At 40.4% G+C, this 27,559-nt stretch overlaps 1 protein-coding gene across 1 annotated transcript in view; it reads right to left on the reverse strand.

Moving 5' to 3' along the window:
• Positions 1-1,871: 1,871 nt before the first annotated feature.
• POPDC2 (popeye domain cAMP effector 2) overlaps positions 1,872-27,559 on the reverse strand; it is a 35,896-nt gene continuing 10,208 nt past the window's right edge. Inside the window, 4 exon segments of the mRNA XM_020985877.2 lie at positions 1,872-6,871; positions 15,749-15,794; positions 15,797-16,153; positions 21,017-21,125. Coding sequence (XP_020841536.1) covers positions 6,777-6,871; positions 15,749-15,794; positions 15,797-16,153; positions 21,017-21,125 — 607 coding nt within the window. The 3' untranslated portion in view covers positions 1,872-6,776.

Below are 27,559 nucleotides of genomic sequence, written 5' to 3' on the forward strand. Positions count from 1 at the left end.
AAGGGAAGAGCTGTCTTTCTTTGTAGTCAGTGACAGTTTCATTTTTTGGTTTTATGCTCCCAGTGCCTAGCACAGTACCTGGCACAGAGTAGGTGCTTAATAAATGCTTGTGGATTAATTGACTGATTGATTATGATTCAGAAGGTATAGGCTAGAAAATTTTGCCCTTTCCTGCAAGAAATTTGGGTAAAAAGAGACAATGAGGAATAAAGGGTGGTAAAGGAAGCAGATCAGCCAAACCCTGGGACTGGCAAGAAAAATAAAGCCAGTGGTACAAGGAGAGAGCTGGAGGTCTTTCTAGAGGTTTAACAAACACTGGCAGACATCTCCATGTGGCTTTCTTTTCTCTACTCCTATTGTTTCCTAGATAAGACTGGCCCATCCACCCTCATTTCAGAACTATTAACCGCTGGGGCCAGAACCAAGAATATCTTTCTGGCTTGTGCCACAGTGGAACATTCTAATGCTTTGGAATTGTGTGCCCCAAACCACACAACATTTGCCCATGTGCCATCTAGGAGCTAAAAAGAACCCAAACCCAAACCCAAACAAAACTCTCCCCAAAATATGTGTGATTTGGATTATAACTGGCTTTATAAAATGATACTGTGGGTTTGGAATGTGCAGATTGTAACTGAAGATACAATGAAATGAGGGGACATGCTGGGGGACTCTGGATCAAATTTTTTTTTGAGAAGAGCTGTGATTTCACTGATAAAGAGAACTCCCAGTGAGGTAACTCCCTCTATCAATGCAGATCAGCATATGCTCTGCAAATTACAGTCTTAGATCAAGGCTAGGTAAGAAACTGAGACCTGGGGGAAGACCTTAGCTTAAAAAGGCCAAGGTCTCCCACTGCATCCGGGGCCATCTCCAGTCATCCTGATCTATACCTGGCCACTGGAGTCAGATAGCTCTGGAGGAGAAAGTGAGGCTGGTGACTGAGCACAGCCCTCCTTCACTTAAATCCAATTCACTGCAAATCAGGGCATCACCTCCCTGATGTCATGGTCCTCTTTGAGAATGAAGGAGAAACAGCAGCAACACTGTTGAAGAACTTCCTGGATCACTCAGAGGGTTAAGTGTCTTGTCAAGGTTGATACAGGCAGTATAGGTCAAAAGGCAAGATTTGAGCGCAGGCCTTCCTGACTCTGAGGGCAGTTCTTCATCCTCTATGCCATACTGTCTTCAAGCAAATTGAACTGAAGCAATTTAGGAGCAAAGCCAGAAGAGCTGTGGGGAGAGGAAAGTGAAGAGGAAGCTGATATAAGGAAACTGTCTGTTCAATAAGAAGGAGAAAGTTGTTCAAAAGAGGAAAGACGGGAAGGCAGATGTCATTTTACAAGAGTTTCCTGGGCTCTAGATTCAGGTAAGAGATAGACTGGGTTAGGAAGACTTCCGTGTGGGAGTGGGGCCCCAGGAAGACATTGTTGCTGAGATTTCAGGGGGCTGCCTAGAGTCTAGCCCAGCTTGAATGGAGGGAGGCAGATAAGACTGGGAGAAAGGAGGCAGAAAGGACCTCAGTAATAAGGGACCCAAAATGAAACGGAAAGGGCCCTGACTTGAACTGAAAGGAAAAAAGGAAAAAGAGGAACCGGGAAAGAGAACTAGAGGTGCCTGTAAAGCCCTGTTTTATGTCAAGCTGGATTGAGAGGCCAGTGAGTCATGAGATACCTTGTTCCAGTAACTTACTCAGTTTGGTGTTCTGTACCCTGAGATGGAGGAAAGTTGTTTTGTGTTTTAAATGACTGAGGGCCTTAAAGGGAAGAATATTGCAGGAGAAGAAAAGAGAGGAGAAAGACTATCCTGCCATTGAATACTTGAAAAGGGGCCTCTGGGAAAGAAATCCTCCAGTAGTGACTTTTAAAAAATGTTTTTATAGAGAATAGTTTATTTTCTATAGATCATAGATAGAATCTTGGTGATACAAACAGGTAAATTACAGATGCACAGTGAGGTTGTAGGATCCATATTCATTCAGTTGAATAATATGTCTGGCTTTAAATCTCTCCTTGTTTCCCTCCTAGGTCAGCCATTCTCTCTGTTTCTCTCTGTCTCTCTCTCTCTCTCTCTCTATATATATATATATATATATTTTTTTTCCTCTCTGTCTCTCTGTCTCTGTCTGTCTCTCTGTCTCTCTGTCGTTTGCCCTCAGCTTGCATTATCACAACACAATGTTCCCTTCTGGGAGTCTGACCTGCAGAAAAATCAGGAGCAAGAATGGCTGGTGTGGCCAACAGATGATATTTCATAGTTCCAACTTAGAACTGAAAAGAGACTGAGAGGCTGCAAGTTTGAAAGGAGCCCACTTTTCCTAGCGTTCCTCAGTGGCAATTACATCCTTTTCTTAGCCCATTGCCACTGTGGGTCCTAGTACTAAAGCTTGAGTATCTCTATGTCTATTGTCTTCATGGTGTTGTGGCAGAGTGATCACAGTTCTGGACTTGGAGACTTGGAATCAAAGCCTATCTCTGACCTTTCATTAGCTAGCTGTGTGACAATGGGTAAATTGCTTTACTTTATCTTTAAAGTGGGAATAATGATTCCTAAACTACCTACCTCACATTAGTTATAATGAGGAAAGCATTTGGCAAACTTTGAAACAATATGTAAATCTGACATTATTTCTATGATTTTGTCTGTTGGTACTAGCACCACTGATAGACATTGAAACTGTTCTTTGCTTTAGTCAATGAACTCTGTGAGCTGTTATGGCCAAAAAAAAAAATGTCATTGCCTGGTGGTCAGTGACCATTTGTCCTCTGTCAGTGAACCATTCCAAACATAGCTAGGGTGATACTATGGACCAAGATACTCTCATAAATCATTTCAAGCATTCTCTAAATTCCGTACCTCTTGACTTTTCCCTTCTCATTCTCTAGTCCCTGTGGAGATTCCAGGGCCTCAAAAACACTCTCCAGGTGTACAATAAGAGACCAAGTCTCCAGTTCCCCTCTTGGGATCACTGCACTAGGATCTTCTTTGATCTTCTGGTAGAACTATAGACATGGGGCCAATCTATAACTCTTTCCCCAAATTATAATCATCAATAATAACCAGCATTTTCATGTACTTTAAGGTTTGCAAAACATTTTACAAATATTATCTCATTTTATCTGAAGGTAGGTGCTATTATTATCTATACTTTCCGGATGGAGAAACAGAGGCAGACAGAGGTTATATCTTGCCCAAGGTCACAGAGCATGTAAGTAAGGAGTTGAACTTTGATCTTCCTGACTCAATTGTCTAGTGACACCTTGGTGCCAAATTCAACACAAAATTGGCTCCATGGAACCACTCTCAGAGCCATGCTGGTTCTGCCAGTTACTAAGTGGGTTCCCTGCTAAGAGAGTCTTCCTTTCTTCTGACACTCACCACTCTATACACATGCAGCCAATGATTTCTCACTCTCAGTCTCCACGTCACCATTTCAATAACCTCTTGGACTGGTTTTCTGTGCCTACTCCTCTACCCCTCACCCAGCGGTTGAGAGATATCCTGACTACTCCTTTATAGCTGCAGGGAAAGTGGTAGGGTGGGCATCAATGATAGCAGACAGCTATTCACAAATTGCTTTACCCACAGGAAGATGTCTGTCTTCCTCTGGATTTTCTAGCCTTTTTCTAGCCTTATTGTCCTTAGACAATAGCCATCGAGTCCTTTTAACCTTCAGCCTTTCTTAATTGGTAGAAGAATACCTCACTTCCACATGAGGATGAGGTAGGACTTTATGTTAGTAAAAAGCATAAATTTATTTTCAGGACCTGAGAGATAATATTATCAAAATCCTATTCAACTCAACTTAATACCCAAAAAAACCATTTTTAAAATTTCTACTATGTTTAAGACACTGTAGTCAAATTACAGGTGTGTGAGTATACAAGTCTCTGCAACAGACTTCCTATTTGCTAATAGCTAGAAAGACTGTTGAGAGTCCATTCACTATTCACCAGCCCTCTGAATATATGTGGGACTCTATAGGAAGCAATAACACATGGCATAAAAAGTAAAGACTCATAGTTTGAGTCATCTTTTACTCTTCCCCCCTTTCTTCCACATCCAATCAGATTCCTAGACCTATAGATTCTTAATAGGTCACTTTTATATAGCACTTTAGGGTTTACAAAACTCTACCACACCCATAGTAACCCTATGAAGTACCAATTCACATTAAATTATCTCCATTTTATAATCGAGGGAACGGAAGCTCAGAGGGGTGAATTATTTGCCCATCTAAGCACGCTTACAAAGTTTAAGAGTCAGGAGGTGAACTCAGGGCTTCTGTTTCTAACATCAGTTCTCTTTTAACTACACCAAATTAATTTCACAGTGTACTCAGGACTGCTCCCCTCTTTTTCATTCCCACTGCCATCCTTCCTAGACCTTTATTGCTTCTGTCCTGGAAGACTGGAGCCTCATTATAAGTGCCCCAATTAGTCTTCTTGCCTTCAGTCTTTCCCCTCCATTTAATTTAAACTCATTGGCACAAACTTTTGAAAGTATCACTTTGATCGTGGCACTCTACTGCCCCAAAACCTTCAATGGCTCCCCATTGCCCTCTCACAATAAGGTCAAATGCCTTACTTTGTATTCAAGGCTTAACACAAAATTATTCCACCTTATCTTTCCATCCTTATCTCCCACTATTACTCTACTGAATTCTAGGTTCCACCTAAATCACACAATTTACCATGCTCTGAATTTTCTATGCCACTTCTAAGGTCTTTGATCATGCAGTTTCCTGTCTCATCCTGCCCCATCTTTGACCACCAAACATTTTCCCAATACTTCAAGTCCCAACTCAAATGCCACCTCTTCCATAAAGATTTCCCTGTGACCATACCAGATGAAAATAATCCCTCCCTCCATTGAACTCCAATATAGCATCTTGTTTCTACATGATTCATAGTATGAACTTATATTGAAGTCATCTGTGCCTAATTTTGATCCTTCTTTAAAAGCTCTGTGAAAGGTAATTCTTTGCATATACTACAGTAGTTTGGATATAGGAGATGCTTAATATATATCTACTGAATGGATGAATAAACAGCCAGTATTTGGACCAGATTTAGAATACATGTTTTGGGCCATATATTGAAGAAATTATTCTTCAAAATATATATACAACAGTGACTACCCACATGTGCTGCTATGATCATTTCCTAAACCCAGGGATTGGCAAACTGTAACATATGACAAAGGTGATATTGGTATGGCCAAAGCTGGGACATATTATGAAGCTGGGGGAGTTTTTCTTTGGTGTACTCTCTGTGCCCTATTTAACTGTGACTCCACTGTCCACAGCCTTAGTTACTTCTCAACATCCTATTGCAGAGTCCCACCACCTCACTTTCAGATGGCACTTGAAATCTATGACATCATAGAGCAGAGCTTCCCTACTCCTTACCTGCTTTCTGACCAAAACTAAGACCAGACAAATGGGACTTTGCCCCTGGATGCTGAAATTTAGAGGAGGGCACTGTCAGCACTTTTAGACCTTAAGCAGCTTTAAAACTAAGCTTAATGCTTAGTTAACATGTAGAATTGGTTAAAATATGAAGCCGTCAGGTTGGTAGCTTCTCCTCCCAACAGCCACAGCTCCCTTTAGTTCCTAACTAGCCTCACTCTGCTTCCTTACCAATAAAAGCCCCATGGTATGCTACTCTTTTCTCTCTACTCCCTGCCTCTAACTGTAGGTGGTTCATTAGATAGATGGCCAAGCCTGGAGTCAGGAAGACCTGAGTCTGAATGTGGCTCAGACACTTCCTAGCTATGTGACCCTGGCTAAGTCACTTAACCACTCACTGTCTGCCTCAGTTTCCTCAACTGTAAAATGCAGAAAATAATAGCACCTTCATCTCAGGGTTGTTGTGAGGATCAAATGAAATAATATTTATAAAGCACTTTGCACAGTACCTGGCACACAGTGTTGTGGTCATTCAATAGGATCTGACTTTTCATGACCCTGTTTAAGATTTTTTTTTGCAAAGATACAGGATGATTTGTCCTTTCCTTCTCCAGTGGGTTAAGGCAAACAGAGGCTAAGTGACTTGCCCATGGTCACACAGCTAGTGAGTATCTGAGGCTGGATTTGAACTCAGGTCTTCCTGACTCCAGGCCTTGTGTGCTATCCATTGAGCCACCTAGCTGCCTCCACATAATAGCTATTCATAAACGCTTATTTTCTTTCTTCTTTCCCTCTCTAAATCCAAGAATCATGTCTAAGGGTGGGGAACCTGTGGCTTCAAGGCCACATGTGGCCCTCTAGGTCCTCAAATTCGACTCTGTGACTGAATCCTGTTCGATGAAGTTTGGATTCAGTCAAAGGGCCTTACTACAGCCATAAAGCTGTAGATTCCCCCACCCCTGGGTTACAGAGGCTTTGCATATAGATCAATCCAACTCACTTATTTTATTGGTTGGCCTAGAAAGATCAGGTGATTTGCACAAAGTTAGACAGCAAGCCACGACAGTGCCACTGAATGAAAAAGAAACATGGATCAGGACTTCTTAGACAGCTTAATCACATGGTACTTTCTAGGCATTTTAATTAAATGACCCAGAGGGAAGAAGTGGGGAAAATACAAAATGGCACACATGGAGAGCACCGTGGTGTCACGCAGGTACAGGGGTTTTGTGTGTCCCAATTGCAGGTGCAGGCGAGGAGCCTGGTGCATGAAAATTCAGGTCAAGTTCATTTGCGGCCTCTTTAAGAATACAAGCTTGTGCAGAGAGTGGAGCTGATCATCCCAACAAGAGTTACCAGTTGATCCCTAGAGTTCAGGGGTGTGTGTTGGAGCCAAAGGGGCCTGTCCCTTTGAGCTTTTGGCTTGAATTTGAGGATGACTCCTAAGAGGACTTGCAGAAGCTGGAGGGAGAGAGAAGAAAAAACAGATACAGAAGCGTGATTCCCAATAGTTTGGCAAGCTCCAGCTGGAGCCTTTGCTAGCTTTTGTATAGACGGTTATCCCTTCCACATGGAGACTTTTCCTATTATGATTTCGATATATTGCAAGCCAGCATAAGAAATTACATGGAAATTTTGGGGAGAGTTTACTGGAAGCCACAGACAAAACACATGAAAGCCGGCAGATGACACAGTAAAAGTTTAGAAATTCAGAAATGCCTAAAATATATGTGTAGTAATATATATATCAAAATATTTTATCTTTAATACTGTAAACACCTGTAAAAGAAAAAGAAAACATTCAGACTTCTTCTCTGGTATAAGTGAGGGCCAAAAAATTTTACTCGGATTTTCCAGATCTCAGAGGCACCAGGCCCTTAACCCCCATGATGTGGAAGTACTTGACTTGGCTTTCTATTTCCTACCTCAGTTGTCCAAGTTGTAACAGTCTTAAAGTAAATTGGTGAGAAAAGCATTGCAGATATAACGTCTCTAGCTAGTAAAATAGCTCATAGAACCATAACTAAATGTAGTGGTTTCAAATCCTATTTGGTGGTATCCAAGGTTGTTTTTTTTCCTGCTAAGGAACAGATATTTGGACCGTGCAGTAAACTTTGGGTAATTTGGGGGCTGATTATCCATTTTTAGCTCCCCTGGACCTCTCACTTCTCCTTCTCCAATATCCTTGGTAAATGGACTAAGTTCTCTTCCTTCACAATAAGATGGGGCTAGGGCAGCTAGATTTTCCTCAGGCTGTTCCAAACTGAACTTCATCTCTCCCCTAAAACTTCTTTCTGACTTCCCTATTTCAATTAATGGTGCCACCATCCTCCCAGCTTGACCAGGCTAGAGACCTTCAGATTCATCTTTGGTTCCTTAACCTCACATCTCCAATTAGCCACCAAATTCTATAGATTCTACCCCTTCGCCCCATTATAGAAAGCATCATGATAGGCGCTTGGGCAAAGGCTGGCAATTTGGGAGCACTCAGTTATAGAGTCCTGGATGAACCACAAACCAGCTGTGTCACCTTGGAAAAATTGCCACATTAAGTAGGATAAGGAGACTGACTGATGTGATGACTAAAGTGATATAAAGGAAAATAATATTGAAAGGCTTCAGAATTCCGATTTATGCAGTGACCCATCATGCCTTCAGAGGAAGCTGGTGGTGCAGTGGACAGAGAACTGAGCCTGGAATCAGGAAGACTTGAGTTCAAATTCAGCCTTAGCTCCTTAATAGCGGTGTGACCCTGGGCAAGTCATTTAATTTCCCCATGCCTCAATTTCTTCAACTGTAAAATGGGGATAAAAATAGCACATATCTGTTATTGTAAGAATCAAATGAGATCATATTTGTAAAAAGTGCTTAGCAAAGCACCTGTCACATAGTAGATGATATATATATATATGTATATATATATATATATATATATGCACACACACACACATACACACATTATATATATGCTTATTCTCTTCCTGTCTACCCCTACTCCCTTTCAGAAGACCAATGGAGAAGTATATCCCCTACTTCTTAGAAGAGAGGTGTGGAATGAGGAAAATATGATCCATGGGAGGGATCTGGAGATGGGGAGCAGAAGAAGAGAGGCAGTAAGAAGTGACAGTGATATAGGAAAAAGTACCAACAAAACTTTTTTTAAAAATTCACTTCTTTTATCAGAGCTGTATTTTCATCATCTATAAAATAAAAGGGTGAGAATAGGTGATGCCTTTGGCTCACTTCTTAAGTTCTCTTTATTTTACAACTTAATTCTTTAGGCTCTGATATTACATGACATGCAGCTATACTGTATCTTTGGAAGCATATTTATGTTTAAAAAGGATCAACCTCTTTTTTCAGTGACAAGCTCATGGTCATTAAAAGCACTTTGCAATTTTCCGAAGTAAGTATGACCATGTTTTTCCTTCTGAATTGTGATACCAACTCACTGTTCAAAGTATCTAAGACATAAGTATTTTTGAACCACCTCTATGGATTATCCAGTCAATCAAAAATTATAGTCTACAGCCAAGTTCCAATCCTGCCTCAGATACTTAATAGCTATGTAACCCAGGCAAGGCACTTCACCACATTCAGTGTCAGTTTCCTCATCTGTAAAATGGAGATAATAATAGCATCTACCTCCCAGGATTGTTTTGAGGATCAAATTAGATAATATTTGTAAAGCACTTTGCAAACCTTAAATAAATACTACACAAATGCTAGTTATTACTATTACTATCAGACAGTAAGCATTCTTTCACATATTTCGTTTTTTCCTATGAAGATAGAACAAATTCTTTTCACTTTATTTAGGATTGCTCTGCAATATTCTGGGGCTCAAAGTAATCAGCCATGATATCTACAAAAAAGAACATCTATAGAGCACTGGCCCTGGATTCAGAGGACCTGAGTTCAAATCCGTCCTCAGACACATAACACTTACTAGCTGTGTGACCCTGGGCAAGTCACTTAACCCCATAGCCTAGACAAAAAAAAAAAAGAACATCTGGCGAACCCCTCTACCTACAGGGAATCCTTCATCTGTTAGTATTCTGTGCTGTATATCCTGCAAAGTTGAGTGGTAAACACTTTTGGCAAACATACCACCCTGTTTTACATATCACTTGATATTAATAACCAGGGGATCATCAAACAGATATGTCATGATAGCTTTCAAGCAATCATGTCACTTTGACAATATACATTGGAGGAATCATTTTGGAGAAGAGTCTTTTAAGGTAGTTCCAAATCAAATTCATTTTGAGAGTCAACGAACAGCACAATTTTTTTAGACCTTTCTGTCAATAGTGTACAGCTAAAGATGTGCTCTGCTATGTATGATATAGTTTTCAAAAGCCTGACTATTCTCTTCTCAAATTAAGTCCTATCTGGTACTAAAATCAAGATTATTAAAGATACTTTCTGTGCTTATATTAATTTGCCTTATAAAGATTTTGTAGAGATGGGTAAATAGACATATGAGTGAGCAGTTGTGAATATTTTCTTAGTCATCTTTTTTTCTTTTTTTTAAAATAAGACCTGTATTTCCCCCTCAAACGTTTGGCATTTTCCTCTCTTTTTAGATATCTGAAGAATTGATCTCTTAATGTCCTCAATATTGTTACATCCGGCATGGGTTTCCTTTATGATCAGGTACTTAGGCATGGTGCTATTTCCATCTCTGTTTTCGTTAGTGTCATTTCTACTTCCTCAAGCAATGTGTGAAAGTCTATGAAATTAGAATGTAAACGTGGTGGGTTTACTGTCATTGATGGAGAAGGGAGTTTGTTACAGCAATCTTTACAGATTTTTCCCCCATTTTTTCATCCATTTATTGTCCCTCCACTTTCATCCTTAAATGCTCTTAGGATTATCTGGTTTTATTGGGCCCCATAGCAAACTTTCTGTAAACCTGTTTTTCTCTTTACTGTTTCTCTGTGATTTGTGAGATGGTATTATTCATAATCTTCTATCATCCTCTTCGGTAAGATTTCACAAATAAGTTTATACTGTAAGCCAGTGTTGCCCTTGTCTACCATACTTCTCTGCTTGTCAGGGAGATAATTTTTTTCTGACTAAGGCAGTTTCCAGGCTCTTCTGTTATCCTTATGTTTGGAACAGCTTTACATGGGTTAAAATTCTTTAAGAAATGTTGAAAATCTATATAAATGTCTGCTCTTTTATCCATTTTCCATTTCCATTTGTCAATTATCCATCTCCAGATTTTAGTTACCTAACTTGGAGACCATAATTTCTTATTTTTATTCTTTCTTTTGATTTGGTATTGATTTTTTTTGCCTTTGTTCTAGCAGGTTAGTGGTCTGACTATACACAGATAGCTGATTTGGAGATGATTCCTTCATCAGTAACTAGACATTTCCTCTCTGTTAAATCATAATCAATTTCATTATTTATGATGTTATTTTCTGGAATGTCTTACCGCTTTTCTTGAAGAAAGTATGATAAGCTTTTGGCCTATCTTGTTTCTTACTCCTAAACTATATTTATGTGTGTGTGTATACATGTGCACATGTTACATACACACATAGATATATGTATTATACATATAAAATATATTATATATTACATGAATACATACATATCTATATGTACACATATTGACACAGGCATTGATAAATATATGTTATATAGCATAAATATACATGCATAGATATGTATATATGTATACATATAGATATGTATAATGATAAATATATTATATATAATATTATGAATATAATATAATATATACACACATAGATATGTATGTATGTACAATAGATATGTATACGTATACACATACACAAATCTATGTGTGTATACACACACACACACACACACACACACAGACCTTCAATGTCCACCTTAGTATTAAAGTCACAAAGTATTAAAGTATATGGTGATTTAATTTGGAGGGTCTTATTTATGTTGTAGGCTCTTTTGGTCTCCCTCTTGTGGGTACTGATTTACAATGGCCTTCTCATATTTGTGTACTAACAGAGAAAGTTCAAAACGTGAATAAAGTTGTCAGAAATACTATTAGCAGCTTCCTATCTGGTCTGTTTCCCAAACTGTAACATGAATGAATAGGACAACATGACCCCTGACCTCCCTTCAAGCTCCAAAGTTCTGAATGTTGTTTTGTAGATACCACATGCATATCACATAGCAGTGTATGTCCCTAGAGCTATGTGTGGTAGCGTTGGTTGTTACTTCTTCTTAAGCTGTAGAAAAGGATAAATATGGAAAAGAAAACTTTAGACAAGAAAGTATTAGTGACAGGGCACAACTGGGGACTTTAAGGCTTTGTTTCAGAAACCTTAGTAGATGTCAGGAAGCCCTAAGGACTCCTAAGTTTGAATCAACTGTAAAATGATCCTAACAGGTGCAGGATGATTGGGAATCCCAGTCACCAGGGGAGGGAGACATTCCAAGGTCACTAGATCATATTTAGTGACATGAAGAACAGCACGTTGTAATGGAGAAAAACCCTATGCTAGCCCAAGCTCAGCCACTGAATGAATCACTGTAAGAAACAGAAAAAGCACCTAAGTATTCTGTGTACTTGCTCTTATAAAATTGAAGCAATTATAATAGTTATATTATATTAATTGTATATATCATATTAATGGTATATTAATAATATATAACATTATGACAATGATTATTTTAATAGCATATTAATAATATATAATATGTATTATGCTAGTAGTATATGAATAATACATAATATTATGCATTATGTCAATGGTATATTAATAATATGTGTTGTGCTAGTAGTATATTAATAATATAATATGTAATCATATATTATATTAGTTGTATATTAATAATATATATATAATAATAACAATTATATGCTATTATATATTATATTGATAGTATGTATTTAGTACTTTAAGGTTTTCAGAACACTTTATACATATTATTTCATTTGATCCTCTTAACAATCCCGTGAGATGAGTTCTATTATTATCCCCATTTTAAAGATGAGGAAACTAAGGCTGAGAGTGGTTAAATGACTTGCCTAGGGTCACACAGCTAGTAAGTGTCTGAGGCAGGATTTGAACTCAAGTCTTCCTGACTCCAATCCCAGCATTCCATCACCCAGAAATCTTTATAATGACTATCCCTTCCCGATTCAAAGGAATACTTGAATTTTAAAGCTGAAGAAGTCTTGAGAAGCTAACCAGTCTGGTACCCTTATACTCAAAAGAAAGAACCTGAGGCCTAAAAAAAGGTTAACTCTTTAAAAAAATGACTTGCTTCAATCCACGCAGTTGGAAGTAGCAGTGCTTGTCCCTAGTTCTCCTGACTACAAATCCAATGTTCTTTCTACCTCACCATTCTTGCTTTAGAAGACAACATGGTCGCCATAGAAAGGTGACAGAGAAGAACAACCAGAAAGGTCGAGCATGAACAGAATGGGAGGATGGGAGAGAGAGCATCTGGGTGGGTCTAAGGCAGCCCGGGAAATGACAACAGGCTTCAGGACCTGCTGCTGAACCAGACGTGTTACCTCTAGCTCTCTAGTGGTACACACTGCTTTGAGAGATGCAGTTTACATCTACAAAACCAACCTCATCGTTTAAGGGCTTTAAGGAACTTTGAAGATACCTAGTCCAAAACTCTCATTTTGCCAGTGATCCAGAGAGGTTAAGTGATTTGCCTGGGGTTACACAGCCAGTAAATAGTCAGGCTGAGGCTTGAACTCAGGCCCTATGGCTCCAAACCACTTTTTTCACTCTGCCTCTCCTCTATAATTTTCCTGCTCGTTCTACAATAATTAACAGCTATAATGATCATTACTTATATAATTTTCTTCCAAAATGTGCAGTCATTGCAATCATTCAATAATCTTTGTGGTACAGTCATAGATATTATGCTGTTCTCATTTTGAAGCCTTGCATCTGGAGAAACATCCCTCACGGTCCTCTTTTTGAGCAGAGAAGTGGGTGGACAACATTTTTGTAACTGGAGGGGGGAGTATTCCAAGTGAAGGGAATTAGGAGAGTGAAAGATAGAGGTGGAGGTGACCTTGAGCTAGCTTGACTAGAATGGAAGATGTGTACTGGTGATTAATACGAAGTGAGGCTGGATATGCCGGGTGGGGCTAGCTAAGGGAGGGGCCTGGAGAGCTAGGTAGAGAAATTTGTTTAGACAAGGCCATAGGCAGTAATGGGTAAGAGTGGGATGTGAGAGTTCAAAAGAGCTTATCATTAAATTTTCAGTGGGAGCATTTACACCTTAGAAATTAGCAAATGCTGCAAATCAGGGCTTGATTTATTGTTTTGTTGATTTTATTGTCTAGACTTAAGAAATTGATGGAAAATGTTAGTAGTCCAAATTAAACTTAAAAGTGTATCTTGCTTCCTAAGGATCATTTCCTCCCCAGCTCTCCCCCAGCCAATTATTAAACATTTACTAGGACAGTCCTAGCAACGGGCAATGAGGAGTCCGATGTGACCCTGGACCAATTTTACCGGTCCTCAGTTTCCTCGTTATTAATATAAGAGGGCTGGATTGGATTGTCACCAAAGTCCCTACTAGCCTTTTGTGATTCTGCATTTTTTGCTCAGAAGTGTCTTCCTGGGAGATGTTCTCCATCAAATGCAATGGGATTTTCCTCAGGAAGACTCATGCAAGGTCTGGCCATGATTAGGTAGCATCCCTTGGGGAAGTATTGTAGCCTTGTGAAAGACCACTGTGGGAAAATATGCCAACAAGTCTCTGGAATTCGTTCAATGGGAGCTTTTTGGGCACTGTCCCCTACTAGGAGAGGAAATCCCATGAGCAGTCCCAGGCATTATGAGATTCATTTGAGGAAGTACAGTTGGGCCACCTTGATAGGTGTGGTTTTCAGGGGAATGCCGTCTTCTGGCACCCACCTCAGTCAGCTAACAACAGGATCTGGTCAGGGTGGTGTCTGCTTCCTTCCCGAATGCAATGGTTCACAGAGCCTCCACTCTATTCTTTGACAGTAAATTAGTCCAGCATTTTGGATCATCTGTGGGATGGGCATTTCCCAGTTACAGAGAGCACCTACCTCCTCCCAGCCCTTAGCCCAAGGGACTTCTAGCATATTTCCAGTACTGACTAAAGGCCAAGAAGACAGCCTGCTTAGAATTAATGTGGTCACCTTTTCCGGTTAAACTAATGCCGCAATGAAATTCACTTCAGCTCTAGCAGCATCTAGTACTTAGCACAACTTTGCAAACCAGGGAGAGCAATCTGCCAGCCCATACAAGTGATTAGCCAGTCCATATTATACAAACAAGGATGGGAGAGGTGGACCAGCAATTTCAGTGGTGGAGAGACAAATGTGGGTCAGGACTGTCTTTTGTAGCATATAGTCTTAGTGACCTAGATAACTCAGAGGTTACATGACTTGACTGAGGTCACACAGTCAGAGACAGGACTTATACCAGGTCTCCCTGGCTCCAAGACCTGATCTCTATCTACGTACCACACTATAAATTACAGACATACATACACATATTTACATACATATAAACACACAAAGATGTATATTACGCACAGATAAATCACATACATTTATATACATATAAATTACACACATACGGAATACATAAATTATGTGTATACATATAAATATATTTACACCATATCACACTATAAATTACACACATATAGACATATATTTTATATATATATAAATATTATACATATACATACTTATAAATTACATACATACAGACTATGGCAAATGTATAAGTATATATATTTATAGATAAATATATATATTTGCCATACTGTAAATTACATACACATATTTTACATGCACACCACATATACACATATTTACATGTACATATATACATACACATGCATACTTCTAAATTACATGCATATTAAATATACAAATGTATGATATATGTATGTGTGTATATGTATATGTAAATATATTTGGTTCTTTCAGGAAGATACATTACTGAACATCCATATGGCATACATTATGAGTACATTACTATATGCAAAGTTGGGTTACAGTTTCTCAATTACAGAGTCCATTCTGACACTAGAATCTCTAAGGGAAAGGACCTTTTAGATCATTTGGGTCTGGTCCATGAAAGCAAAATTAACGCTAAGCTCTTCAAAAATGCATGCATCAGCCATCTGCAAACCACAGGCATGGTTAGGAGTGCCCCCTTCCTTGGGCAGGCATGTACTTACACGGGGGTCTTAAACCAGATGGCTGTGGCCCATGTTAAAACTTCCCTCATCTCATATACTCCCCTTCACTCCCATAATCCATAAACGATCCTGGCAACTCTGCAAAATCTTCCAACACAAGACTGGTAGAGTCCTCACCCAGGGTATCACTGCCAAGTCGAGATGCCCTGGCCGGGGCAGGAGTGCAGCGGGGGCAGCAGGGACTGGAGGAGAAGGGAGTGGGGCAGCTTTCTGAACCGCCACGGACAGAGGGTGAGGAGGGAGGGCTGGGTCCTTGCTTTCCTCAGCTTCCTTCTCCGCTTCGGGCTCTGAGGAGGAGGAAGCAGATCTTAGGACGTGATAGAGGCTGGGGAGACGGATGTCAAAACGCAGGCCAAACTTGGCAAAGAGCTTGTCGTTGAGGGCATACAGCTTCTCTGAGATGTCGAAGCCCAGCAGGGCTGCGAAAAGGCGGGAGATGTAGCGCTCTTTGTCCAAGAGGTGGTAGAGGGGCTTCCGCGGCCAGGAAACGTAGGTGCAGTCTGTCTCAGCAGTCAGGGTGACCTGAGGGTAGATGTTGCAAGAGGAACATTAGGCTACGGATCTCCTGGTACCATTGACAATTAGGCGATTAGTAAATTATTTTAGGTAAAGATCATATGTGCTGAATTAATTTCCCCATGGTCTTAAAATTTATTAGGTGCCCCGCACTGTTCAAAGTGTTGGAGATACAAAGAAGCCAAAGATAGCACCTGCCCTCAAGGAGTTTACTATCTAATGGGGGGACAACATCTAAACAAATCTATACAAAGCTTTCCTCTGACACTGCCATCGGGCTGGTGCAGGACCTCATCACGCCTGCACTATTGCAAGAGCCTTCTGGTTAGTCTTGCTGCAAAGTCTCTCCCCACTCAGTCCATCCTCCACTCAGCTGTCAAAGAGATCTTCCTAAAGTGCAGGTCTGACCATGCCACTCTCCCATCGATAAACTCGACTGGCTCCTTATTATCAAATATAAAATTCTGTTTGTCTTTTAACGCTCTTGATAACCAATTCCTTCCTATCTTTCCAGTCTTCTTATACCTTACTGCCCTCAAAGTACTCTGCAATTCAGTGACTCTAGCCTCCTCTTCAAACATATTACACCATTTCCTGACTCCAGTCATTTTCCCTTCTTGTCCGTCATGCCTAGAACGGTCTTCCTTTTTCACCTCTACCTCTTGGCTGGCTTTAAATGCCAGCAAAAATCCTAACTTCTCTAAGAAGCCTTTCCTTAATCCCCCTTAATGCTAGTACCTTCCCTCTGTTGACTCCCCTCTGTTCCCTCTAAGTAATTCTGTATATATCTTATTTGTACAAAGTTATTTGCATGTTATCTCCCCAGTTAGACTACATTTTGACTTCTTTGTATTTCTAGCAATTAACATAGGGCCTGGCATAGAGCAGGCAATAAATTCTTGGTGAAGAGGGAGAAAGAATTAGCATTTATATAGTGCCTGACTTGATTTGTGTTGTCAAGTTACATGTGATACCGCAAAGGCTCAAAGCTTTTAGTCCAATAATATACAGGAGACATATGTTTCAATGGGCAAATAGATGGCTCAGTGGATAGGGTGCTGAGCCTGGAGTCAGGAAGACTCATCTTCTTGAGGTGAAACCTGACCTCAGACACTTATTAGCTCTGTGACCCTGGGCAAGCCACTCAACCCTGTTTGCCTCAGTTTCCTCATTTGTAAAATGAGAAGGAAATGGCAAACCACTTTGGTATCTTTGCCAAGAAAACCCCAAATGGGGTCAGGAAGAGTTGGACATGACTGAAATGACTGAACAAGAAAAAACACATTTCAAACCTTGTCTAGGGGCATAACATTCTTTGTCCTGGGAATTGCCCTTACTGCTGACTAGTCTCTTTGCAAATATGTGTCATCATGGGAAACAGAGGCATTTTATCTAAGTGAATAGGTTTAAGCCAGTCTTCCAAAGACTTAACATCTTTTTAAAAAACTTTTTAAACATCTTTTTTTAAGTTAATATTTTATTTCCCCCCAATTACATGTAAAACAATTTCTAATAATTTTTTTAAATTCTGAGTTCTAAATTCTCTACTTCCTTCCCTTCCCTACCCCCATTATTATGAAGGCAAGTAATTTGATATAGATTATACATGTATAGTCATATAACACATTTCCATGTTAAAAACTTGAACATCTTGTATATAGCAGACATATACATTAATAATAGCTCATATGTTACAATACTTCATACTTTATAGAAGACTTTCTTAACAACAACAGCCTTAAGGCAAATAGCATAAGAATTATTTTCTTTTTATAGATCAATCAGTTAATCAACAAACATTTATGCCACGCACAATGCTAGGTGTTGGGTTCACAAAGAGAAAAGCAAAATAGTCCCTGACTTCAAAGAGTTTACATTCTGAGAAAATAAAACACACATCTATGAATACATACACACACACACACACACACACACACACACACACACATATGTATAATAGAGTAATAATAATAGGTAATTTGGGGGAAGAAGGCACTAGCAGCTGGGTAGGGGGCATCAGGTCAGGAAAGGCTTCATGTAGGAGATAAGTTAAGCTGCATTTTAAAAATAAATTTGAGATTCTAAGATTCTAAGTGTATTCTGAGCAAAGGATATAGCCCATGCAAAGCAAGGAGAAGGGAGGTAGAGTATCGTACATGAAGAAGAGTAAGAAGGACATTTTGGCTGGACTGAAGATGACATGAATGGGAGTATTTTATGTAAGAGGGTTGGTGTGGTAGGTTGGAACCAAGTTGCAAAGGAATTCAAATGCCCAACAGAGGAGTTTATTTTGAATCCTAGAGGTAACAGGACACCATTGGGATTTGTTGAGTAGGAGAGTGACATGATCAGACCTGGGCTTTAGGGAAATCATTTTGGCAGCTCTATGGAGGATGGATTGTAATGGGGAGAGATTTGAGGTAGGAAGACCAATTGGGAGACTATTGGAATAATTGAGGTGTTGAGGGCCTGAACTTGGGTGGTGGCTGAAAGAAGGGAGAGGAGACATGAAATAGAAGTTGTCAAGGTAGTAACAACAAAATCTGGCAACTGATTGGGAATGTGGAAGGAGACCAGGGTGATTCTGAGGTTGTGAATCTGCACACTGGAAGGGTGGTGGTGTAATTTCAACAGCAATAGTGAAGTTTGGAAACTCTGAGGTTCCATCACACACCCATTAGATTTTCAAAGTTGACCCAAAAAATCCCCCCAAAAAACAGAGGAGCTTTGAAAAACTAAATGTATTAATGTTTGGTTGATGGAGCTGCGAATTGTTCAGCTCATTCTAGAAAGTCATTTGGGACTATGCTCCTAAAGTCACTAAACTGTCTATGGCTTTTGACCCAACGATAGCACTATTAGGCCTATATCCCAGAGAGATCAAAGAATGAAAACAGCATCAATATGGTGAGCCCTCAAGAAGGGGGGAGGAGAGAGAGAGGGAAACACCAGGCTGTGTAAGGAGAGCAAAGGCACCCAGGTCAGACATGGACCATGTCAGACCAGTATTGGAATCAGGCCTGCCACTGTACCTTTGGCCTGGGTAAGATGAGAAATGCAATCTCTCTCTCTCTTTTTTTATTTTAAAAATAAAAAAAAAGTTTATTGCACAAACATCTTGGCTCCATTTATTAAGGAGACTCAATCACAAAAAAAAAAAATTAAGAGAGCCCTTTTAATTGAGTTATACAACTGGAAAACATTTTACAAGGGGCTGAGAAGTGAGGGACAGGAGAGGAAGGGGAGGCAATGAGAAGAAGTAATGTTTTGTAGAAGTTTGGTTGTGAAAAGGAGAGACAAGACAATACTCTGATAGACAAGGAAATCGTAGCTTATAGAGGTTAAGTGACTTGACCAGGGTCACACAGCTAGTACCAAAGAGCTAGGAGTCAAACCCAGGTCTTCTGACTCTAAGACCGGTGTGCTTTCCACTATACCACATTGTTTTTCAGCTTCTAAAATAATTTCCTCAAGCTATCTCCATTCATCACCTCTACTTCTTCTCCTTTCACTCCTTTTTTAACCCTGTAAGGTCAGTAGCACAGGTACTATCATCCTCATTTTGCAGGTTAATAAAATTGAGTCTCAGAGAGGTTAAACCCACAATCATGGCCGAATAAGGGATGGATCTGGCACTCAAACTGAGCTCCTCTTATTCCAAGTCTTATTCCAAACTTTCCTCTGTACGTTCTACTTCTTAAACTCACATCGTAAATATTTACATTTAATAAATGTTTGTTGAATGAGTGAGCTTTCAGTCCACTGGGATCACATCACCTTTATGACAGTCAGTTTTGCCCCCACAAACCCCAGCTGGCTCCTACATGCTAGGCACCTAGGGGCTATCTGGGAAGAAGGTGGTTCCATGACTCAGTATCTCGGAGGTCCACAGTGCTCCTCAGTCTCTTCAGCCAACCAACCTGCTGCCACCATCACTGGGATAGATCTGGGGATAACAAAAGGCTGCTCTAGCATCAGTAGTCATAGAAACTAGGTGGCACAATAAATTGAGCACTAGATTGTTAAAGAAGACCTGAGTTCAAATCTTGCCTCAGACACTTACTAGCTCTGTAACTCCGAGCAAATCACTTTACCATACAAAGCCCCACCTGTAAAATGGAGATTATAATAACAACTACTTCCCAAGTGAAAACCAAATGAGATAGCATTTTCTCACAGTGCTATCCGAGAGGACAAGGATCAAGTCTTAATTACCTCTATATCAATCAACAAACATATATTAAGCACCTACTTTGTGCCAGGCACCACATCAGATTCAGGGAATACAAATACAAAAATGAAACAACTCCTGCCCTCAAGGAACTTACATTCTATTGGGGAGAAAATACATACAGCTATATGTTCTATAGAAAATAAATACACGGTAATGGTGGGGGAGAGCTAGTAGCTGGAGAAGAGAGGTGAGATCAAGAAAAGCTTCCCATAGAAGACAACATTTATGATTTACAAAGCACTTTACAAATATCTCATTTGATCCTCACAACAATCCTGGGAGGTAGATGCTGTTATTATCCCCATTTTATAAGATGAGGAAACTGAGGCACAGAGAGGTTAAGTGAGGTTGGTTACCGGGCTTCAAGTCTAATGCTTTCTCCACTGCACCACCTAGCTACCATCATATATGTCTATCTACCATCCTCACACGTGAGGTCACACAGATATCCACTGCCTAAGGCAAGATAGGAGCCTCGGTCTTCCTGACTCTAAGTCCAGTACCCTCATTAGTAAATGCATGACAAATGCTTTTTCATTCATTCATTCATTCATTCATTCATAGAACCAATCAACCAACCTAGAGATTAGTTTAGGTTATTCTGTAGGAACCATCCTAATGGGTCTCCAACTTACCTGAAATATCCCTTCCTCAGAGGGTTGCAATGATTCCCACTCTGGGGAGTCCATGAACTGGTAGGGGAAGATATAATGCAGAAACTGTCCATCCTGACTCACACGAATCCTGCAGAATGCAGAGAACATAAGGGTTAAGAAATTCAGCTTCTGGTCCCAGCTCTCAGCTAACTAGCTGTACAGCTTTGGGCAAGTCACTTAAACCTCAGTTTTGTCATCTGTAAAAACTACAAAGGAAAGGGAAAATAGCTAACAGCTGACATTTTCTAGTGTTTTAAAGTTTGCAAAGTATTCTGCACACTCATTTCATTTGAGACTTACAGCAAACCTGGGAGGAAACACTGCATATATCATTGTCCTTACCTTACGATCAGGAAGCTGAACTTAAGAAAGGTTAGAGTATTTGCCATGGTCACACAGAGCAAGTGTTATAGGCAGGATCCAAATCCAGCATCATATATATATTTGTTGTTCAGTGTCCAATTCTTCATGAACCTGTAGACCATAGTGTCCATGGGACTTTCTTGGCAAAGATACTGAAGTGATTTGACATTTCCTTCTCTAGTAGATCAAGGCAAACAGAGGTCAAGTGACTTGTCCAAGGTCACACAGCTAGCAAGGTTGGGTTTGAACTCAGATCTTCCTGGCTCCAGGCCCAGCACTCTTTCCACTGAGCCATGTAGCCATCTACTCTATCTACTACATAAGGTCTTTCCCCTCTTTGATATTCTAGGGTTACCCACCCCTGTGTTAAATAGGGACCTTCCAGGGTAGCCAATCTAGTCTTGACCCTATGGTTGAACAGTTCAGCATCATACTGTCCTTCTTGGTCCCTCATCCTATCATTGCTCGGGCCTTGCCAAGCCTCAGCCCTGGATGACTCCCACCATCTGCCTCCTCTCCATCACTCTGACATGGGGCTGAATGGAACTGGAGGAAGCCACACAACCATGCTAGCTGGGTCCATCACAAAATTATGCATAATCCACCTTTTGGAAGTCTGCCAAAAGGTTTTGAAACAGAGCAATGGGAGACAAAAACATCAGAGCTGCCTGCTGTCTGCTTTCCAGAATTTCCAAGAGGATGTCATACTTTCCCTGAGGGGAAATTACCCAGAATGCCTTTGACTCTAACCTTGGGAGAAAGTGTATGTAGGTCAAAGAGGTGGGAACCAAACCAAGAAAGTGAAACACACACAGACAGAGCAAAACAAGCAAAAATAGAGGAGAAAGCAGATGATATTTTAAGTACACAGGAGGCTGGAAGCAAGCTACAGGAGTCCTCAGCTAGAGCACTGAGGACACTGCAATTAAGAACCACAGCTGGAGCGACTCTGTGCTATTGTTCCCATCCGACTTGGAGACAGTAACCAAAGACCTTCTCCCTAATCTCCAGGCCCTCCCCTCCCCCACCGTGTCTTGTACACTGTGGCCACCAATTTCAGAACTACTATTTCTACAAAAGATTTGTCTTCAGCATTTTTGCATGTGTATGATGGCGTGTTAAAATCCAGATGGCTGCTCAAATTTGTACTAATTCTGCTTGTTTGAATGCTAGGGGTGAGATCAGAAATGGAGAAAGGATGCCTGAAAAGAAAGCAAATTTAAAGTATTGAGGTTTTATAAATCTAGTAGGGATTTTTTTCAGTGCAAACTGGTTAGGGGTTTGAGTAATATTGTAAATCCAGCACAATAAAGTGAGAAAGAAAGTATTTGGGGCCATACTCCTTCTGAGACATGAGCCAGTAAGCAAGTGTCCCAGGATACTAAAGGAGCAGGTAATCTTACTTTTATTTGCAAACCAGTGGTGGGCATCAGTGCTAAGGTTTTAAAAGAGAGATCTGCTCTTGGGCAGTAGTAAGTTGAGAGACACCCATTCCTCCATGAAAGTTGGAGGCAGTTTCTCCCTCTCCCCCACCCAAGATTGACATTTCAGCCTGACGTTCACTAGAACCAATAGAGGCTTGTATATGTTATCAAATCTCAATTGTTGTTCAGTCATTTCAAACTCTTCATGACTTCATTGGCGTTTTCTTGGCAGTGGTTGCCATTTCCTTCTCCAGCTCATTTTACAGATGGGGAAACTGAGGCAAACAAGGTAAAGTGACTTGCCCAGGGTCACACAGCTAGGAAATGTCTGAGGCCAGATTTGAACTCAGGAAGATGAGTCTCTCCAGGCCTGGTACTCTATCCACTGCATCGTCTAACTGTAGCCCAGTCTCAACCAGGTCCTCACTAAAGCAAGGCAATCCTTTTCTCTTCCCCATAGAGGGTATTCAAAATGTTCTCTTTTCTCTTCAATCTTCCAGTAGCACCCACTTCTCTCAACCTCTCACCTGAGCACCTAGCCTCATACATAACTGAGAAAATAGAAACCATTTTCAATGTGCTACTTTTTCTCCCCTTCTCTATATTTAAAAACTCTTTGACATAATCCTTCATCTCTCTTTCATTACTCTACTCTCTGATAAAGAAATGGGCCTTCTCTACTTTTACCCTTGTACACTTATCTCTTATCTCCTCTGGCAGTTTGCCCCCACAAATAATCCCCAGTCTCTAACATTCGTTCTCTTTCTGTTTAGTGCCTCATTACCCATAGCCTACAAATAGGACCAGGTCTCCCCCATCTTTGATAAAGCAACACCAATGGGGTAGCTAGGTGGTGCAGTGTGTAGAGCACCAGCCCAGGTGTCAGGAGGACCTGAGTTCAATGCCAGCCTCAGACATTTACTAGCTGTGCAACCCTGGACAAGTTATTTAACCCTAATTGCCTCCAAAAAGACCCCCTTTGGAATTGTCTTGCATCATTGTATTGATCATAGTGGGGCCGCTAGGTGGCTCAGTGAGTAGAGTTCCAGACCTTGAGTCAGCAATACTCATCTTCAGGAGTTCAAATCTGGCCTCAGATACTTACTGGCTGTGTAACTCTGGGCAAGTAATTTAACCCTGATTGCCTCAGTTTCCTGATCTGTAAAATGAGCTGGAGGAGGAAATGGCAAACCACTCCAGTATCTTTGCCAAGAAAATCCCAAATAAGGTTACAAAGAGTCAGGCACAACTGAAGGGACTGAATAACAACAATAAAATTGATCAGCATAGCTAAGGTTCCCTCAGTTGATCAACATTACAATATTACTGTTACTGTGTACAATCTCATGGTACTACTCACTTTACTCTGCATCAACTCATATAAGTCTTCCCTGGTTTTTCTGAAATCATCTCCCTCATTACTTCTTATAGCACAATAGTATTCCATCATAGTCATATTATACCACAACTTGTTCAGCCATTCCCCAACTGATGGGCATCACCTAAATTTCCAATTCTTTGCCACCACAAAAAGAGCTGCTTTAAATATCTTTGTACATATAGGAACTTTTTCTTTTTCTTTGCTTTCTTTGGGATACAGACCTAATAGTGGTATTGCTGGGTCAAAGGATGTGCACAGTTTTATAGCTACAAATTGTTCTCCAAATGGTTGGACTGATTCACAATTCTACCAATAATGTATTAGTGTGTCTACTTTCTCAATTCCCTTCAGCATTTGCCATTTTCCTCTTCTGTCATTTTAGCCAACCTCATAGGTATCAGGTAGTACCTCAGAGTTGTTTTAATGTACATTTCTCTAATAAATAGTGATTTTTTTCATATAACTAGATAGCTTTGATTTCTTCTTCTGAAGACTGACTGTTAATATCCTTTGACCATTTATCAATTGGGGAGTGGCTCTTATTCATAGCAGGCACTGAACAGATGCTTATTGACTAACTACTTGACCACTCCCCTTCAGTTTATTTCGTTAGATTAACATCCACATCCTATCCTGAACTATGGACGTACCTCCAAGGTTCTGTCTTAGGTTTTCTTCTTTCTCTATTCTCCATCCCTATTTCTCTATGACTTCATCAGCTATCATGGATTCAATTCCCATCTCTATGCAGATTTCCCAGCTGTGCATATTCAAAGCTACTCTCTTTCCTGAGCTCCAGACCCATATCATCAACTGTTTGTCAGACATTTAGAACTGAATAGACTGTAGGTGCCTAAAATTCAACATGTCCAAAATAGAAGTCATTATCTTTCCTCCCAAACCTAACACTTCTTCCTCACTTAGCTGCTTCTATAAAGGGCATCACCATCATCGAATCTTGCAGATCTACAATCTCAGAGTCACGTTTGACTCTTCACTACTGTCTGTCTCTCCACATACTCAATCAGGTGATGAATCTTGTCAAGACTATGTTTACAGCATCTGCTGCCTCCATCCCCTTTTCTCTACTCACGTGGGTAGCACTCTAGTTCAGGTACTCATCACCTCTCCCCTGAATTATCTCAAGATATTCCTATTTAGTCTCTCTGTCTTAAGTATCTCCCCTTTCCAATCCATCCTCCACCCAGTTGCCAAAGTGGCATTCCTAAAGCAAAGATGTGAGACCATGTCACAGTCCTACTTGGTCAATTCCACCGGCTGCCTCTTGCCTCTGAGATCAAATACAAACTCCTCTATTTGGCATTTAAAGCCCTTCACAACCTGGCTCCAATCTACCTCTCCAGTCTTATTAGATGTTACTCCCCTTCATATACTCTTCAGTACAGGCAAACTGGCCTTCTTGCTATAGGTTATACATGAAATTCCATTTCCCACCTCCATGTCTGTGCACTGGCTGTGCCCCCATGCCTAAAATCCACTCACTCTTCACCTTTGCCTCTTAAAATGCTTAGTCTCCTTCAAAGTTCAGTTCAATTATCATCCCCTACATGAAGCTTTTCCTGACTCACCAGGCTCCTAGTGCCTCCCCACAGAAAATTATCTTCATTTCTACTTCATTCTTTCAACAAACGAATTAAGGTTACACAGCCCATGCTCAGTATTCTACTTGGTCCTAGCCACATACACATTTACAGAAAGTGGCACAATTAATAGGCTTATTTTCAAGCCTGTATTGCAAAATCTGAGCAGGTGGTCATCAGTGGGAGGGAGAGTAGATCTAAATTTGTCATTTGTGTTGACTCAGAATATTGATAGTTACCAAAAACAAAACAAAATAAACAAATGCAACCCCTCTCCACAAGGCCCCTGCTTAAAGACTGGAAAGTAAAAACATAGGGTTTTATAAAATATGTGCATCCTAAAATAGCTGAGTTTGGGTTTCAGAGGGTGGGGATGTGGCCCCTTCACGTAGGAGGGAGAAGATCTAGGAACACCTAGAATCAGCATGCTTTCTAACACCTATCTTCATGCAATCATATCTCATATCATCTCCTACCCTTTATTTGGGAATACAGAGTAGGCCAGTCAAGCAACAAGCATTAATTAAATGCCTACTGTTTACCAGAGGACAGCTAGGTGGCAAAGCGCATAAAGTACCAGGCCTGGAGTCAGGAAGACTCATAATCCTGAATTCAAATCTGACTTCAGGCACTTACTAGTTGTACGATACTGGGCAAGTCACTTAAACCTGTTTGCTTCAGTTTCCTCATCTGTAAAATGAGCTCGAGAAGGAAATGACAAAACCACTCTAGTATCTTTGCCAAGAAAACCCCAAAAATGGAGTCACAAAGAGTCAGGAGTGACTGAAAGACCAAACAACAACAACAACACTGTTTGCCAGAGGCTGTGTTAGGCACTGGGGAATACAAATGCAAAAATGAAATAGCCCCTGTCTAAAGGGCTTATACTGTATAGGACAAAAATTCCTTAAGGGGGGGAAAGGAAAGGGGGAAGGTCTATGGATAGATTTCAAGGAGTCTGTAAGCTTGGATGGAAAAAAACACATCTTTATTTTTATAATACATCTACCCCCCCAACTGAAATTCAGCATTTCTTTCAGTTATAAATTTAAAAAAAACCAAAACATGGTTCTGAGAAGGGATCCAAATTCTGCCAAAGGAATGCATGACACAAAAGCTTAAAAAACCCTGCCACAGAAGGAGACAACATGCATACATACAAGTACACACAAAATAAACATAAGGTAATTTTTGCGGGGAAGTACTAGGAGCCAGGTAAGTCAGAAAAAGCTTCATGTAGGAGGTAATGTTTGAACTGAACTTTGAAGGAGACTAAGTGTTCTCAGAGGCAAAGGTGAAGAGTGCATGGGGTCACAGCCTGTGCACAGACATGGAGGTGGGAAATGGAATTTCAGGTGTAACCTATAGCAAGAAGGCCAGTTTGCCGGTACTGAAGAGTAGATGAAGGGGAGTACCATCTAATAAAACTGGAGAGGTAGATTGGAGCCAGGTTGTGAAGGGCTTTAAATGCCAAGTGGAGGATTTTATATTTGATCCCAGAGGCAAGAGGCAGCCGGTGGAATTGACTAAACAGGATTGTGACATGGTCTCACGTCTTTGCTTTAGGAATGCCACTTTGGCAGCTGGGTGGAGGATGGAGGGAAAGGGGAGATACTTAAGGCAGAGAAACCAAATAGGAATATCTTGTGATAATTCATAGTTCATGAGATAATTATGATAATTCATAATTCATCTAGGTAGTACAGTAGATAAAGCTCTAGGCCTGGAGTCAGGAAGACTCATTTTCCTGAGT

This window comes from Phascolarctos cinereus, unplaced genomic scaffold (assembly GCF_003287225.1).
Source record: "Phascolarctos cinereus isolate Bilbo 61053 unplaced genomic scaffold, phaCin_HiC Scaffold_726;HRSCAF=1367, whole genome shotgun sequence".
NCBI classification, from domain to species: Eukaryota; Metazoa; Chordata; class Mammalia; order Diprotodontia; family Phascolarctidae; genus Phascolarctos; species Phascolarctos cinereus.